Source organism: Pollicipes pollicipes, unplaced genomic scaffold, assembly GCF_011947565.3.
Source record: "Pollicipes pollicipes isolate AB1234 unplaced genomic scaffold, Ppol_2.1 Scaffold_6052;HRSCAF=7182_pilon_pilon_pilon, whole genome shotgun sequence".
Lineage (NCBI taxonomy): Eukaryota > Metazoa > Arthropoda > Thecostraca > Pollicipedomorpha > Pollicipedidae > Pollicipes > Pollicipes pollicipes.
In genome coordinates, this window is record NW_023596805.1 from 10189907 (window position 1) to 10202134 (window position 12228).

The 12228-nt window shown below is 49.1% G+C and overlaps 1 protein-coding gene across 1 annotated transcript; it reads right to left on the reverse strand.

The window, feature by feature from the left end:
- Positions 1–2263: 2263 nt before the first annotated feature.
- eff (ubiquitin-conjugating enzyme E2 eff) lies at positions 2264–9847 on the reverse strand. Its single transcript, XM_037228228.1, has 6 exons — positions 9709–9847; positions 7829–7892; positions 7044–7153; positions 6672–6777; positions 3916–4019; positions 2264–2440 (listed from the first exon to the last, which is right to left on the reverse strand). Exons 1-6 carry the CDS (start codon positions 9730–9732, stop codon positions 2405–2407), a joined length of 444 nt encoding a protein of 147 aa, XP_037084123.1. The 5' UTR covers positions 9733–9847; the 3' UTR covers positions 2264–2404.
- Positions 9848–12228: the final 2381 nt, after the last annotated feature.

Sequence of the window (12228 nt, forward strand, 5' to 3'; positions counted from 1 at the left end):
CGCCCAATGCATAACCGTGAAAAACATTCACAGCGGTCCCTTCCCTGTTTCGGCAAGACTGGCTTAAAGGGAGTGTGCTACGCTTGTATGAGGTTTTGAACTGAAATAGCTATCTTGAAGATCATTTGGTGAAGTTTACAGCCCCAATCTGTCTTCAGACCTAACCCCTCTGGTTTCTGAGGTGCACGCTCGGAAATATGTGCAGACTATTTTGGGGAGACATTTCAAGGTCGCCCAGGCATCCATGACGCCAAAATAACGTCACCTAAATCCTGTCATTCCACTATCCATACGGCGAACAAGGCCAAGAAAAATAAGCTTAAGTCGCTGATATTTGACGTTCCTGAAAACGACTCCCAGACAAAACGGTCGTTAAGTAGCCCTCAATGAAGGTATTGCAGGGTGCCATCAAACATTGCAGCGCGTAATCAATGACGTACAGAGGACCATATGCACTAAACCGAAATATTGTTGCCTTGATCAGTCTTTTTCATTTAAAAGTACGCGGATGTTACAAGTGAGCTCATATCAAATCCGATGTTTGTTTCAATATATTCAAATATGGAATATTCCCTTTCAGACATCGGAGATGAAGGCCCCGTAATAACCCCTCTTTCAAATGCCTCGGCCCTCAAATGTCATCATCGAAAACAGACGACAGGACAAAAGTTTCACGAGCGCGTGCTCTTCGGCACTCTGGAGGAGATTTTTCTGACATTTTCACGAACGGGAGCATCCAATTCACTCTGTTTCGATCAGAAGCGACCAATCATTGTCGCCGCCATCGAAGACCAGGCGCGAGGAAAACACTTAAGCATCTACTGTATACGGAATACGCTTTATTTAAGTTTGCTGTTTTCACAATTACACCGGGTGGACAGGCGTTGCTGTTAGTACAATCATGACGCGTCCGAACGAATACCTGTGATCTCCCAAGACCGGACGTTCGGTCTTCAAAGCGTGCGCCCCAACATGGCGCCTGTTTGCGTTGAGCGGACGGACGGCGCGGATTGGCGCCACGGTTGGTCGCCATGGCAACGCCTGACTGACGCGCATCCGCCCGTCACGCGCACGACTGCTAAGCGGCACCGCCAATTCCGGAGAGATAATTTATAAAATATGCGAGTCAATCAGCTCCATCAGCACAAGGTACATAACTGGCGCCACAAGGGCTGCCAAAACAACAACGGAAGGATCCCGGAGCAACTGGGCGTGACGCCGGAGAAAGGACAGGGTGTGGCAGGCGGAGGCATAACTGTGAACCAAAAGCACCACTTCGGTTAATAGTTCCTACCGCAGAGTCGAATCGCAGCAACACTACACACTGTACAAAAAGACAACGGCCAAAGAGACGGGGCAAGAGGAGACAGGAGTGCTGGAGCAAAGGGGCAAGTCCGGAACGCGGTCACAGGTAACAAAACAGGCCAGGCGGAAACGCACACGGACATACTCAAAAGAACGGGGACGTTGAATCACACGGGCACCGAGAAAAGCCGTACAGCAAACGAGACAGTAGAGAGGGAGGGCAGACAGAGAGAAGAAAGCAGGAAAGGAAGACAAGAAACGGTGATGAGGAAGAGAAAACCGATGTAAAGAGCACAACCTCCAGCGATCGGCGCGCTGCATCCCCGCGCCGTCGGAGCCTCAGCAGGTCTTGTCTCACTCTGGCATCCGCGCTCTTCGCCGCTGCCTCCGGGCACGCATTAAAAGAAGTCTGTTTGCAGTGGAGCGGCCGCGGTCGCCCACGGTGGCGCCGCCACGCGGCCGAAACGCGCAACCCGACCGGCCAGGTTGGGCCGGACCCGGGCCTCGCCCCGGCGACAGCGGAAGGGAAGGTTTGGATGGGCGGGGGAGGGGGGGGGGGGGGGGGGCGTCCGGTGCTGAGCGGAGGGAGACGGGATTTGCGCAACGATTGCCGAGAGCCTACTGGTCCACACCGGGAGACGGCCGGTGGCGAAGGCGCGGTTCGGTGAGGGATGGCTTTGGGCCGGGAGCCGACGAGTCGGTCCCCCGGGGGAAAGAGTGCAGCATGACCTGAGGCGGCAAGCACCGGCGTCGCAGCTGGGGGCGGCGGCGGCGGCGCCGCGACCGACCGACGCGCCTACGCCGGCTGACTGGTGCCGACATAGGCCGACCGGCGGGCCGCCGGCGCCCTGCCACCGCGCCGGCCGTGACCCGGCCGGCCGACAGGCGGCTCTCTCCCTGCGCCGAGCGCTGTTTCGGCTCTGCGCGAGCGCCGCGCCGGGCGGCGCTGCGCGCTGCCGACGGAGGGACGGCCGGGGCGCGCCGGCACCGGACGCCGGGCGGCGTGGGGAGGTATGGAGGGCGGCAAGGCGGGACAGGGGCGCCGGCGAGACCCCGGCCCGGCCCGGCAGCCGCGTGACCCGCTACGACAATTCTTCTATCACATGGCGTACTTGCGTGTCCACTCCCTGGCCACCTGGCGGAGAGATCGGCAAGTGAGGACAGACCGCACGAGCACGAGCGAGGCCCGACCAATCACAGCACACATGTAAGCAGACGTGTACTGTGATTGGTCGCGAAGAGCAGACAGACGATGTCCACGTCGATGACAGCGTAAGGCTGTCCGTTCTCAGTGAGTGTGACATGAACGGATCTGGCGAGCGCTGCAGAGCGAGCATGTCGAAAAACACGCATTACCTTACATAAAAAGCCGCAGCGCAAGGGATGCCCAACAATAGAAAGATCGCCTAATGTTCTGGCGACACTTAACCACGCGTGAAATGCATCGTACGAACTTCGTCATAATGAGAACGTTGGTCATGAATCTCGCGGCAGCAGAACAAAGCCATTTCAACGAAAATATCAGCCAATGAGACTGTTCGGGTACAAAGTGCGGAGTCCACTGACATTCAAAGGCGGATGAACAAAGTCCGTCAAGATACACTGAGTAACGCACTTAAGCACTAAAATGACAAGTCATCTCTAAAGCACCAGTGTTTTTGCAATACAGCATGCGGATCAGTGGTCCTAGTACATCACGCGGAAATCATACAATCAACATACCAAAACACCTACAACACTGGCGCTGCTTGGTCTTTGGAATCGGAGAACGTCGAAATATTCCTCTACGCGATCAACCTTGGGCCGCAAAAACGCATGCCGATTTTGCCATGCTGTTTGGATAGCCAGCTTATATGGGCCACTGGTGACGGATGAGTCAATAGCAAGCACGACATAAATAGACCGAACCAGCTGATAGAAAGACACAACGTGCATTGTTTCCGTCAAAAACTACCGCACGGAGGATAAGGGAGTGCAGGCGGGGGTACAGAAACAAAGAACGAGGAGGGAAGTGGGAACTTGTTTTTGCATCATTCAAGACACGCCCGCATGACATTATACGATACCAAAATAGGGTTTATAGCTGAATTCGCCAGGTTTTTAAAGTGTTTGAATGCTAACCAAAGTATCAATAAGGTGATGGATTAAGATGGATAAAGATGGGCGGACAAAATGGATACAATGGATAAGCTGGATACAGACGGATAATGGATAAAAATGAAAAGTATGGATAAATATGGATAGATGACGTTCCAAGAGCTGACGAGCCGTCCATCTGCACAGATCATACTACGTTCGAATACAGGACGGAAGAACAACGAAATGCGGTATTTTCGCGGTATACATGCCATTTTTTCCAAAATACAAGCCACCACTATAAAACTTGCACACCTCAAGACATTTATCTACATTTTTCAAAAACACATTCGGAACGGCATTCACACAAGGACCATGAAACCGTTACAAAGATCTACCAAAGCCGCACAGAGCACCCCAAGCTGCGGGCGCCACAGACAAGGGACCTGGCCGCACACAGAGCAGTTCCAGAGGCGACCAGGCGCCGCAGACAGGGAGCCCTGCCACCCCTGCGTGCCGCTCGGCCGTGCTCACCTCATTATACTTGTCGCGGTCGGTCTTGTAGACGCGCGCGATCTCGGGCACCAGCGGGTCGTCAGGGTTCGGGTCACACAGCAGGGAACAAATGGACAGCAACACTGCGGACACAGGCACACGTGGACGCGGGTCAGTCAGAGCCGCCGGCGGGCGGCGGCCCGCGCCGGGCGGCCCCGGCCATACGCGAGGCCGTCACATGGCGGCGGCCAGCGACGGCACACGGCCGTCAGATTGTCTGCGGCCGGGTGCCACAAGACAGGTCATTAGTGACGCATCCCACCGAGACGGTTACGAAGGAGAGAGGAGAGAGATGGGGTCAGAAGATACAGGGGTGGCTACTGAGAAGCTAACGTACCCCACGAGGTAAGCTTGGGCACAGCGTGTGCAGCATTTAGACTGGGCGCGGCGTATGCAATATTTGCATCGTTTCAGAATACTGCCTAGAATATCCTGACACCTGGAACTCCTCAAGAGATACTGTGCCAACGTAATTCACCAACATTTCCCTCTGTTGACACAATAGTGCGCGGCGCAGCTCGGAGCGGGCCAAAGTCGGGCGCGAAATCACGTCGCCGCCAGGAGAAAGAGCACGGGAGGGAGGGGCGGAGGGATGGAGGCCTCGGCCTGCACTCTCCGAGGTCAGCCGAGCGTGTCGCCCGAGCGTCAGCCTCCAAACACGCGGTCGGCGGACCCGCCGATAGCAGGCCGCCCGCCGTAATGATCGCTGCCAACACCGCTCCCAGCCCGCAGGAGCCCGGTTCGATTCCCAGACACGGCTCGTTTTTTCGCAGATGCTTCGGGACAACCTCTGGACACCAGCTGAGAAACGATAGCGCGGTTGATGGATGCCGAGAACTACGCCGTGTACCCATGCGTCCAAGGGGTGGACGTGCATTGTCGGCACAACAACAGATATCCTTGAATACGTTATGCCGACAATTTCTGAATGACACGCGGGAGGTGTTACTACAATGCAAGTCGGCCGTCGCGTTACCCTCCCCTTGCGCTTACCACCTATTCCAATTTGCAGCCGTTCGATCATCACTTCGTTGCACATCGTTTCCACCGTTGACCTCAACATGGGGGAATAGACGTTGGCACCACATATTGGTACCAACCTCAATCGCAAGCCGGCACGGCTGGCTCGGCTGGTGGCCCTCGCGAACAGACTGCACCTATCTCGCTATGCAGGACACCGGTCCGTACAGCAACACCCCCTCACAGACGGCGGAGCGCCGGCTGTACAGTTCACGGCTAGGGGAGGCCGTTCTTTCCATCGGAGAGGACGGAGTGCCCGTCATACAGTTATGATCACGCAAGACTGCTCTAGCCCTCGCCACCATAGTCCAAATGAAAAGGCGTTACGAAGACTTAGACGTCCTCTTACACAAAGGTCACGTCGTTGACCTAAACAAGGCTTGCTCTGTATTCTTTTGCACCGAACTTGTACAAAGCAATGAACACACGCGACGCTTTCTTCAAAGGCGCATCCAAGTGACCTACAAGCTCAAACAGTGCATGATACAGCACTTGGAGCTGGACCAACAGACCACTACTATATCGCACTGACCACACCGACGTTTGGTGTACTAACATTCGGTCACTACGCCTTATTGCCCACGCTGCCGCTTTCGGGAGTGTCCATGCCACTTACGCCTGAAATCGGATTGCTTCGGCCTTCAAGTGGCCGTAGAATTGAGGGTCACTGCTGAAGGTGGCCTGGCGCTCGCTTGACGCGATACTGCGTATCAGCGTCCGTCGTAGTGCACAAATGTCGAGTCACATGTGACGCGATCTCGACCCACTAGGCACGTGATTGTAGTTGGAGACGCCTATTTTCACGCCAACCGGCAAAGTGAAATGTTTAAACAGCTTTCGCACGTTTAGGGAACCTAAAATAATTATCAACCCTTGATGCCACATTACCGTAACCGCTTTGAGCGTTTCGGGAGCTCAAAATAACCATCAAAATCTGATATCATATCGCATTTGTTTTGGTTGTTTCAAGCAACATTTGTGTGTGGGAAAACCACTTACACCCATATTCTGCTTGGACCTACATTACGATCATTCAGAAAATTGCTAAATCAATTGGAGAAACATTTTTAGGCACTTTCAAACAATTTCGCGCGAGCCTTCGGAGAACAGGAACAGCTGTCAGGATATTCTGTTGACCCAGGTGCACACAAGGCTGTTGGCTCAGCAAAATTGTTGGAAGCCAAGGCCAGCTCATAGTTTGCTGGGGCAGAAATGTAGTAAATAAATCCTGTTTAGTGACCAGCACTTAAATCATCCGCCCACCCACGTCACTTTTTGATCAACAGATCGAACGTCTTTCATGGGGTGTCTTTGGACAATGGAAATTATTGGGGTTTCCAGGTGCTCCAACTGCGAGGTCATATAGCGCCCATAATGTATGTCATGATCAGAGTTGTTCAAAAATTTCAAACAGTGTTGTTGAGTCTGATGCATGATACATTCTCCAACTGCTGCTGTCAACAGCGTCGCAGTCTCTCACGCCGACGGTAACGAGAGAACGAAAAAAGCTCGCTTCAATTCTCGGACTCGGACCCACTCTCTCGCAGCTGTACGCGGAGCATAACATCCAACAAACAAGCCCAAAAACAGAGATCATAACTCAGTGTGTGCCGAAGGTGTGCCCCATCACCGCTCTAGTGCGCCAGCTCGCTGCAGTCGAGCCATCCACCTCGGTGCAGCATGGGGAGACAGTTCTGGCCAGGTTACACACTGACCTTTGGAAATGGTGAGAGCCGGCGACCACTGCGATCGCAGAATGTCCAGACATATGCTACCATTACTGTTTATGTTTGGGTGGTAGATTCGCGTAGTGAATGCAACCTGCAACAGACAATCAACATATGTCAAATTATCTCTATTGTGAACCAGCCCCATGACAATCATATGAGGCATCACAAAGCAACCAAGCAACCACTTGTTCATGCGATGAAACTATACTCAGATCAATGGCTGCAAATTTCAGCCCAAACCAGTGGTTGGAAACAATATGGCTTTGTTGTTGTTGCTTTGCATATGATAACATAATCAATTTTAATCATCAGCACACTATAGAAATGGGTGCCAAGATAGGCAGTTGGTATACTTACTTTGGGAGGCTTGAAAGGGTAGTCTGTGGGGAAGTGAATTGTTAGGAAGAACACTCCTCCTTGATAAGGACTATCAGGTGGACCCATGATTGTTGCTTGCCAGTGAAATACTGAAACAAACAAAAGCAAAAAAACATCAGTCAATTCACTATCACAATGATGATGTAACTGATGCAACTTTCCACAACAGACCACTTAGGAGGTAGGTTTAATATACATTGAGATACACATCAGTTGTAGCTAGCATAAATAAACTGACTGGAGGTCAGGAATGAATCTCTCCATAGGATACCAAATCAAGGAATTACACACAGCATTTATTAAGTAATACACAAACCATGGGAACTACACCTCCAAAATACCAAAACATCCATCTTTAAGGACAGTGGGACCATACACAATGATATATAGTGACCAAATCAAGCTCCTTTCATCCACATCCAACACAAAAGGTTAATGAACTGACCCATGAGACTATATATTATTCAGTATACATAATACACTCAAGAACCAATCAAATCAGCTCATCTAATGACAAAACACAGTTATGCATCTCCTAGATGGTTCTTGAACATGATCATATAGATTGTTAAGAACAATGTTCTCATGCAATATGACAATTGTGATGATTCCTAAGTCATAACCTAATAGCAGCATTCATTAGCCCAAACCTTGTATGCTGTAACCTTCACATGCATATTTACTAAGCAGGTCATATCTATTGCAACCTAGCCAGGTTTCCAACAGCAACAACCCACACAGGTTGGCCACATGAGCCCACTCACAGTCATCTCCTACTGGGCCTGCTGAACATTGTGCTGGGGGATCTCTGCCCAGGTCCTGCAGCTCCTGAAACACAACCAAACAGCTGTAAATCTGATAGGATGCTGGCCAACACACACTTATATGAGGAAAGCAGGTTATGTATGCTGACTTCTTAGTGTCTGGACATGTTGGGAGGTAGCCAGGAGCCCAGATTATTACTAATAAAAGAGCTCATGAAAAATATGATTATAATGCATGAATGCATTTTCAAAGTATTGTCCTTGTTCCCATACTTGATCCCTGAGGAGCCAATTTTCAATGTAAGTGTGATTTATCCCTGACTTATGTGCCAAAGGTTCCAGTGACATGATTTGCACTCAAACACAGACAAGGCACTGCACTGGTTTAGGGTTATGAATGCTGCTCTAAGATGCTTGGCTACTGCCGCAGCATGAGGAAAACGACACTGTCCCCATATATCCTCATACCTCTGCTATTGTTTGTCCCTTAACTCACTACCAATGTAATGTCCATGTCAGGGAAGGATTCTGGTTAAAAAACACTTGGCTAGTGCTAACTTTAAATGGTTTACTATTTGCTATCACTCATTATAATTTACACGGCACCTGAAGCCTGTGGGCATGTCACTGCTCCTACTGCACCTTAATCCAAGCAGACAGTGGTTTTTCACTGGCAATGTGCCAAATAACTGATAACCATGGCCAGTTAAGCATGTTTTTTGCTCTTCTTTCAAATTGTAGGCCATTCCCTGTGTCAGGCTGTTTTGCCAAGTTTAAATGATATGTACACAACCAGTACTAAAAATGCCTATTATCTGCTCAACATGCAGCCTAGCATAAACATCCTGAACTTATGATCTGGTAATATTGGGCAAAAGCCCCATAGCATGAACAATGCCAGGCCTAGACAATACACAAGCTGGGTTTGACCAAAGCAGGTGAACAATAATCAACCACTATGCTATGGCACTGCATCCGCATGCATCCCTCAGTTGTCTGGCAAAAAACAAAAACAAACTAAAAAAAACAATGCAAAACTGTGCAATGAAAACTGGAATGGTCTATCTGGGGTGGTGCATTAGCAATACAAGCTCTGCTCAGCAATGCTTTGGACCCAGTCATGTAGATAATAGGCACCATGTACAGATATCTGGTGGATAACATAGCATATTATACAGATTAGTACATATATTGTCCAACAACAGCACTATATATGCACGATCATTTACAATAAACACATAAATTTAGATGGAAGGAAAGCTATCTGCAACAGCACTTCCTTTGGTTGTGACCCTCAATAACTTTTTTGTGGCAGTCAGCATTGTCTTAAATCAACCAGGATAAGGTCTTGGCCAAGGTTTCATACCTGACTATTTAGCAAACAAATCATGTCAGGAGCATGTTGAATTTGAATCTGCATGCTGAGGTATTGCTTGTGATGCCTTTTTGAATTACTCATTATTTAACAATGCAGAGTTACATCAGACATGTCAACTACGGCTTTAGATGGACACTCAACACCATGGAGATTGGTTGGATGCTATCAACCATCCCCTCAGAGTCAAACTACATAAAACATATTGGATGGTTCAAAACACACTGGTGAATTATCTTTCCTTACTGGAAAAGTTTAACATGTGATAATAGCAAGGGATATGGCAGGGGACCAGTTGGGAGGCTATAAATGCAGGCATGCTTGAACATCCACATGATAAGCAGGCACAGGCAAGCAACCATGAGCCAGGCCCTATACCTAGAGCATTATTTCCATGCATGACCATAAAAGGTCGGAAAACATAGTCCTACGACGATTGAATGGCAACTGGGTCATGAACCAAGACTCCCGGCGCTGCCTTCATGACATCCATACTAGATCATACCTTATTAATTCTTTTCAAAGACATTCTAAGTGTGTGGGGTGATCCTTTGTCCCCAAGATGGCAGTCACCCTATCTCCGGAAAAGTCCCACTCCTCCCCGCCCGCACGCTTTCGTAACCGGAATACAATGCGCAAAGATGGCTGATCCGGGAAGAGCAGACAGGGTGCATGTGTTCGACCTCGTAGTTTGTGAGTATTTATACGAAATACTTTAAATTATGTAGATATATTTTCATTTTAATAAGGTATTAACGTGATAAAATTCACCCAAGATCGCTTATAAATTGCACCAAGAAAAAACGACGAACATAGTTATAACGACCCATCGTAGCAAAGCACCACCAAATTGTAAATACGCCCGTCGCGTGACTTTGGGCCGTCGCAGTTGGGCATAATAATTTTGTCCTGCCACACAGGCCACATGAACCGAGCAAACAAACAGATGCATAATAATACTAACTTCATCTGTTTGTACCTTAAGGTCATAGAAAGGAGCACAAAATCTAAACTGCTGACAATGGAACAACAAACTTATGTCAATACTTGAGGATTTCACTGCTTACTTTTGGGGGAGGGGCAGAATCTCTCGTAGTTGCGCCCAAAAACTTGAGGAAAAAATCAAGGATGAATGGCAGAGGTGCATCGCAAGAGTTTTGATGAGCGATGAAAGCAATTGCTGGAGCCGAATAAGCATCAAACGGACTCCGCTTGATTCCTCATACATGAGTTCTGGATTCACATTTCCCACATAACTGAATAGCAAACTTCACCCGTGCGAGGAACTTTGAATGGCTTTGCTGAAAATCCCTTGGCCCCTAATGAAGAGCTACTCTCCTCCCCTCCCCTCCCAGGGCGTAGCCATTATTACACGAAGGAGGGAACCAAGGAAAGTCCCAGGGGCACCTTTCAGTCAAGGGATGTTCTTCGCCGCTATAAGAGCCCTAGTCTTGTTTTTTTGTTAATTTGGCAACGCTTTTTAAACCCAAGATCCTGTTTAGCTGCCTCGGTGGTCCGATTTCAAGTTTAACAAGCCTTCCGAGCGATTTAAATTGCTGAATAGTGTCGGTACCTTCGGCCGTAAGGTCCATTGCCACCTCGGTGAAAGGCGCATGGCTGCTAAATTTCTTCCCCGTCGCTAAGCTATGCTACTTCCCAATCACACGCGAACCCCCATGCTTAAAACATTGGAGCAGAGGCACAGCATTTGCCCTGGGCACTTTCTTCCTTCCACATATGTATTTCACCTCCCATTAATACTTTTTTTACGAAACTCCACCTGGTCTGTAGCTCTGGCATTGCGTCTACATTTGGTTTATGAAGTGAATATATTCTGGTTATATTGGTTATAAGCGAATTTCGTTCGCTTCCGTCAAAATCGCTTGAATGTAATGCTACAACAGCTCAAAACGGGCTGTTACCGCCTTTTTATAACAGGGGTTGCAGTTTGTATTCCGTCATGAGGGCTACAACCTTATGCTACTCTGGGTCCGGTATTGCCTTGGCACCCAATATTTTTGGCTGAAGCATTGCAAAACACGGAAGAAAGGGTTGAATACAACAAATAGCCTATCGTAATTGGATATAATTTGTTGGCCGTGACGGTATCCGCACAAGTCGCCGGAAGGCACAAGGCCTAATATATTTTTGCCAAATGCATTTACCCGAACGCTGTTTGGTCAGTGTTCTTTGGCACGGCATGAAAATGGCGAAACGCTTCAGGTCGAACGGCAACATTCCGACATGCCTTTTTGCCGAGGCAGCAGACTTTCGGAAGGGGCGATTCCCTGTGACACCGATCCACTCAGTACACCCTCGAATCATGAATTCTGCTCACGGTCGTAACAGAGGGTAATACGTGGCACACGCACCAGGTTGAGGGGGGGGGGGAGGGGGCAAATTGACCCCACACGGAAAGGTTTTCCATAATGGGTTCAGAACAGTGTGGTGTAGCCGCAACAAGCTTTGAATGGCCGTAGGCGATAGGACAGCGGATCTTCTGGAAATCGAAATTGGATGACCTTTACCAGATCGCTGACCTATGTTGCCTATGGTAGGTCAAAGTAAGGCCGGGCTATCAGCCACGTAAATTTTGACAAAATAAATTCTGACAAAAAATTTGTTCTTATATATACCAGCTCATCCTTTGAATTTTGTGTTTTTAACTATCTTCATGTTTGAGATCCCGGGGAAAAATTGACCCTCCCCTCTGTCCCAGCATATGATATTCAACTGGCCACCCGACGAGTGTAACTCGAATATGCTAATTCATTTCAATCATGTCATCGGTCAAAAGTCAAAAACCTCAAGCAAATTGGAAACTGCATGCGACAGGATTTTTTCACGTGCATTTTTATCTAGCATCAAAAGGATGAAAACTTATCAAAGCATACAAAGCATGACACCAACATTACAGCACAGGCGGCCACTTGTCAGGCACGGGCCTCAGGGCCTACTTCCCAAGCAGGCGTAAGGCTGAACCCAGTGATTCACTTTGGTCGGGGCCGCTGTATCGGTCGGGGGT

What these genes read in the sequence shown, in the direction of transcription:
- eff (XM_037228228.1), bottom strand. Translation starts at nt 9,732, where the DNA reads ATGTCTTTGAAAAGAATTAATAAG. An exon ending in CTTTGAAAAGAATTAATAAG is followed by an intron (nt 7,893 to 9,708) that starts GTATGATCTAGT and finishes GTTGTGTTTCAG; the next exon opens with GAGCTGCAGGACCTGGGCAG. An exon ending in AGGCCCAGTAGGAGATGACT is followed by an intron (nt 7,154 to 7,828) that starts GTGAGTGGGCTC and finishes TGTTTGTTTCAG; the next exon opens with TATTTCACTGGCAAGCAACA.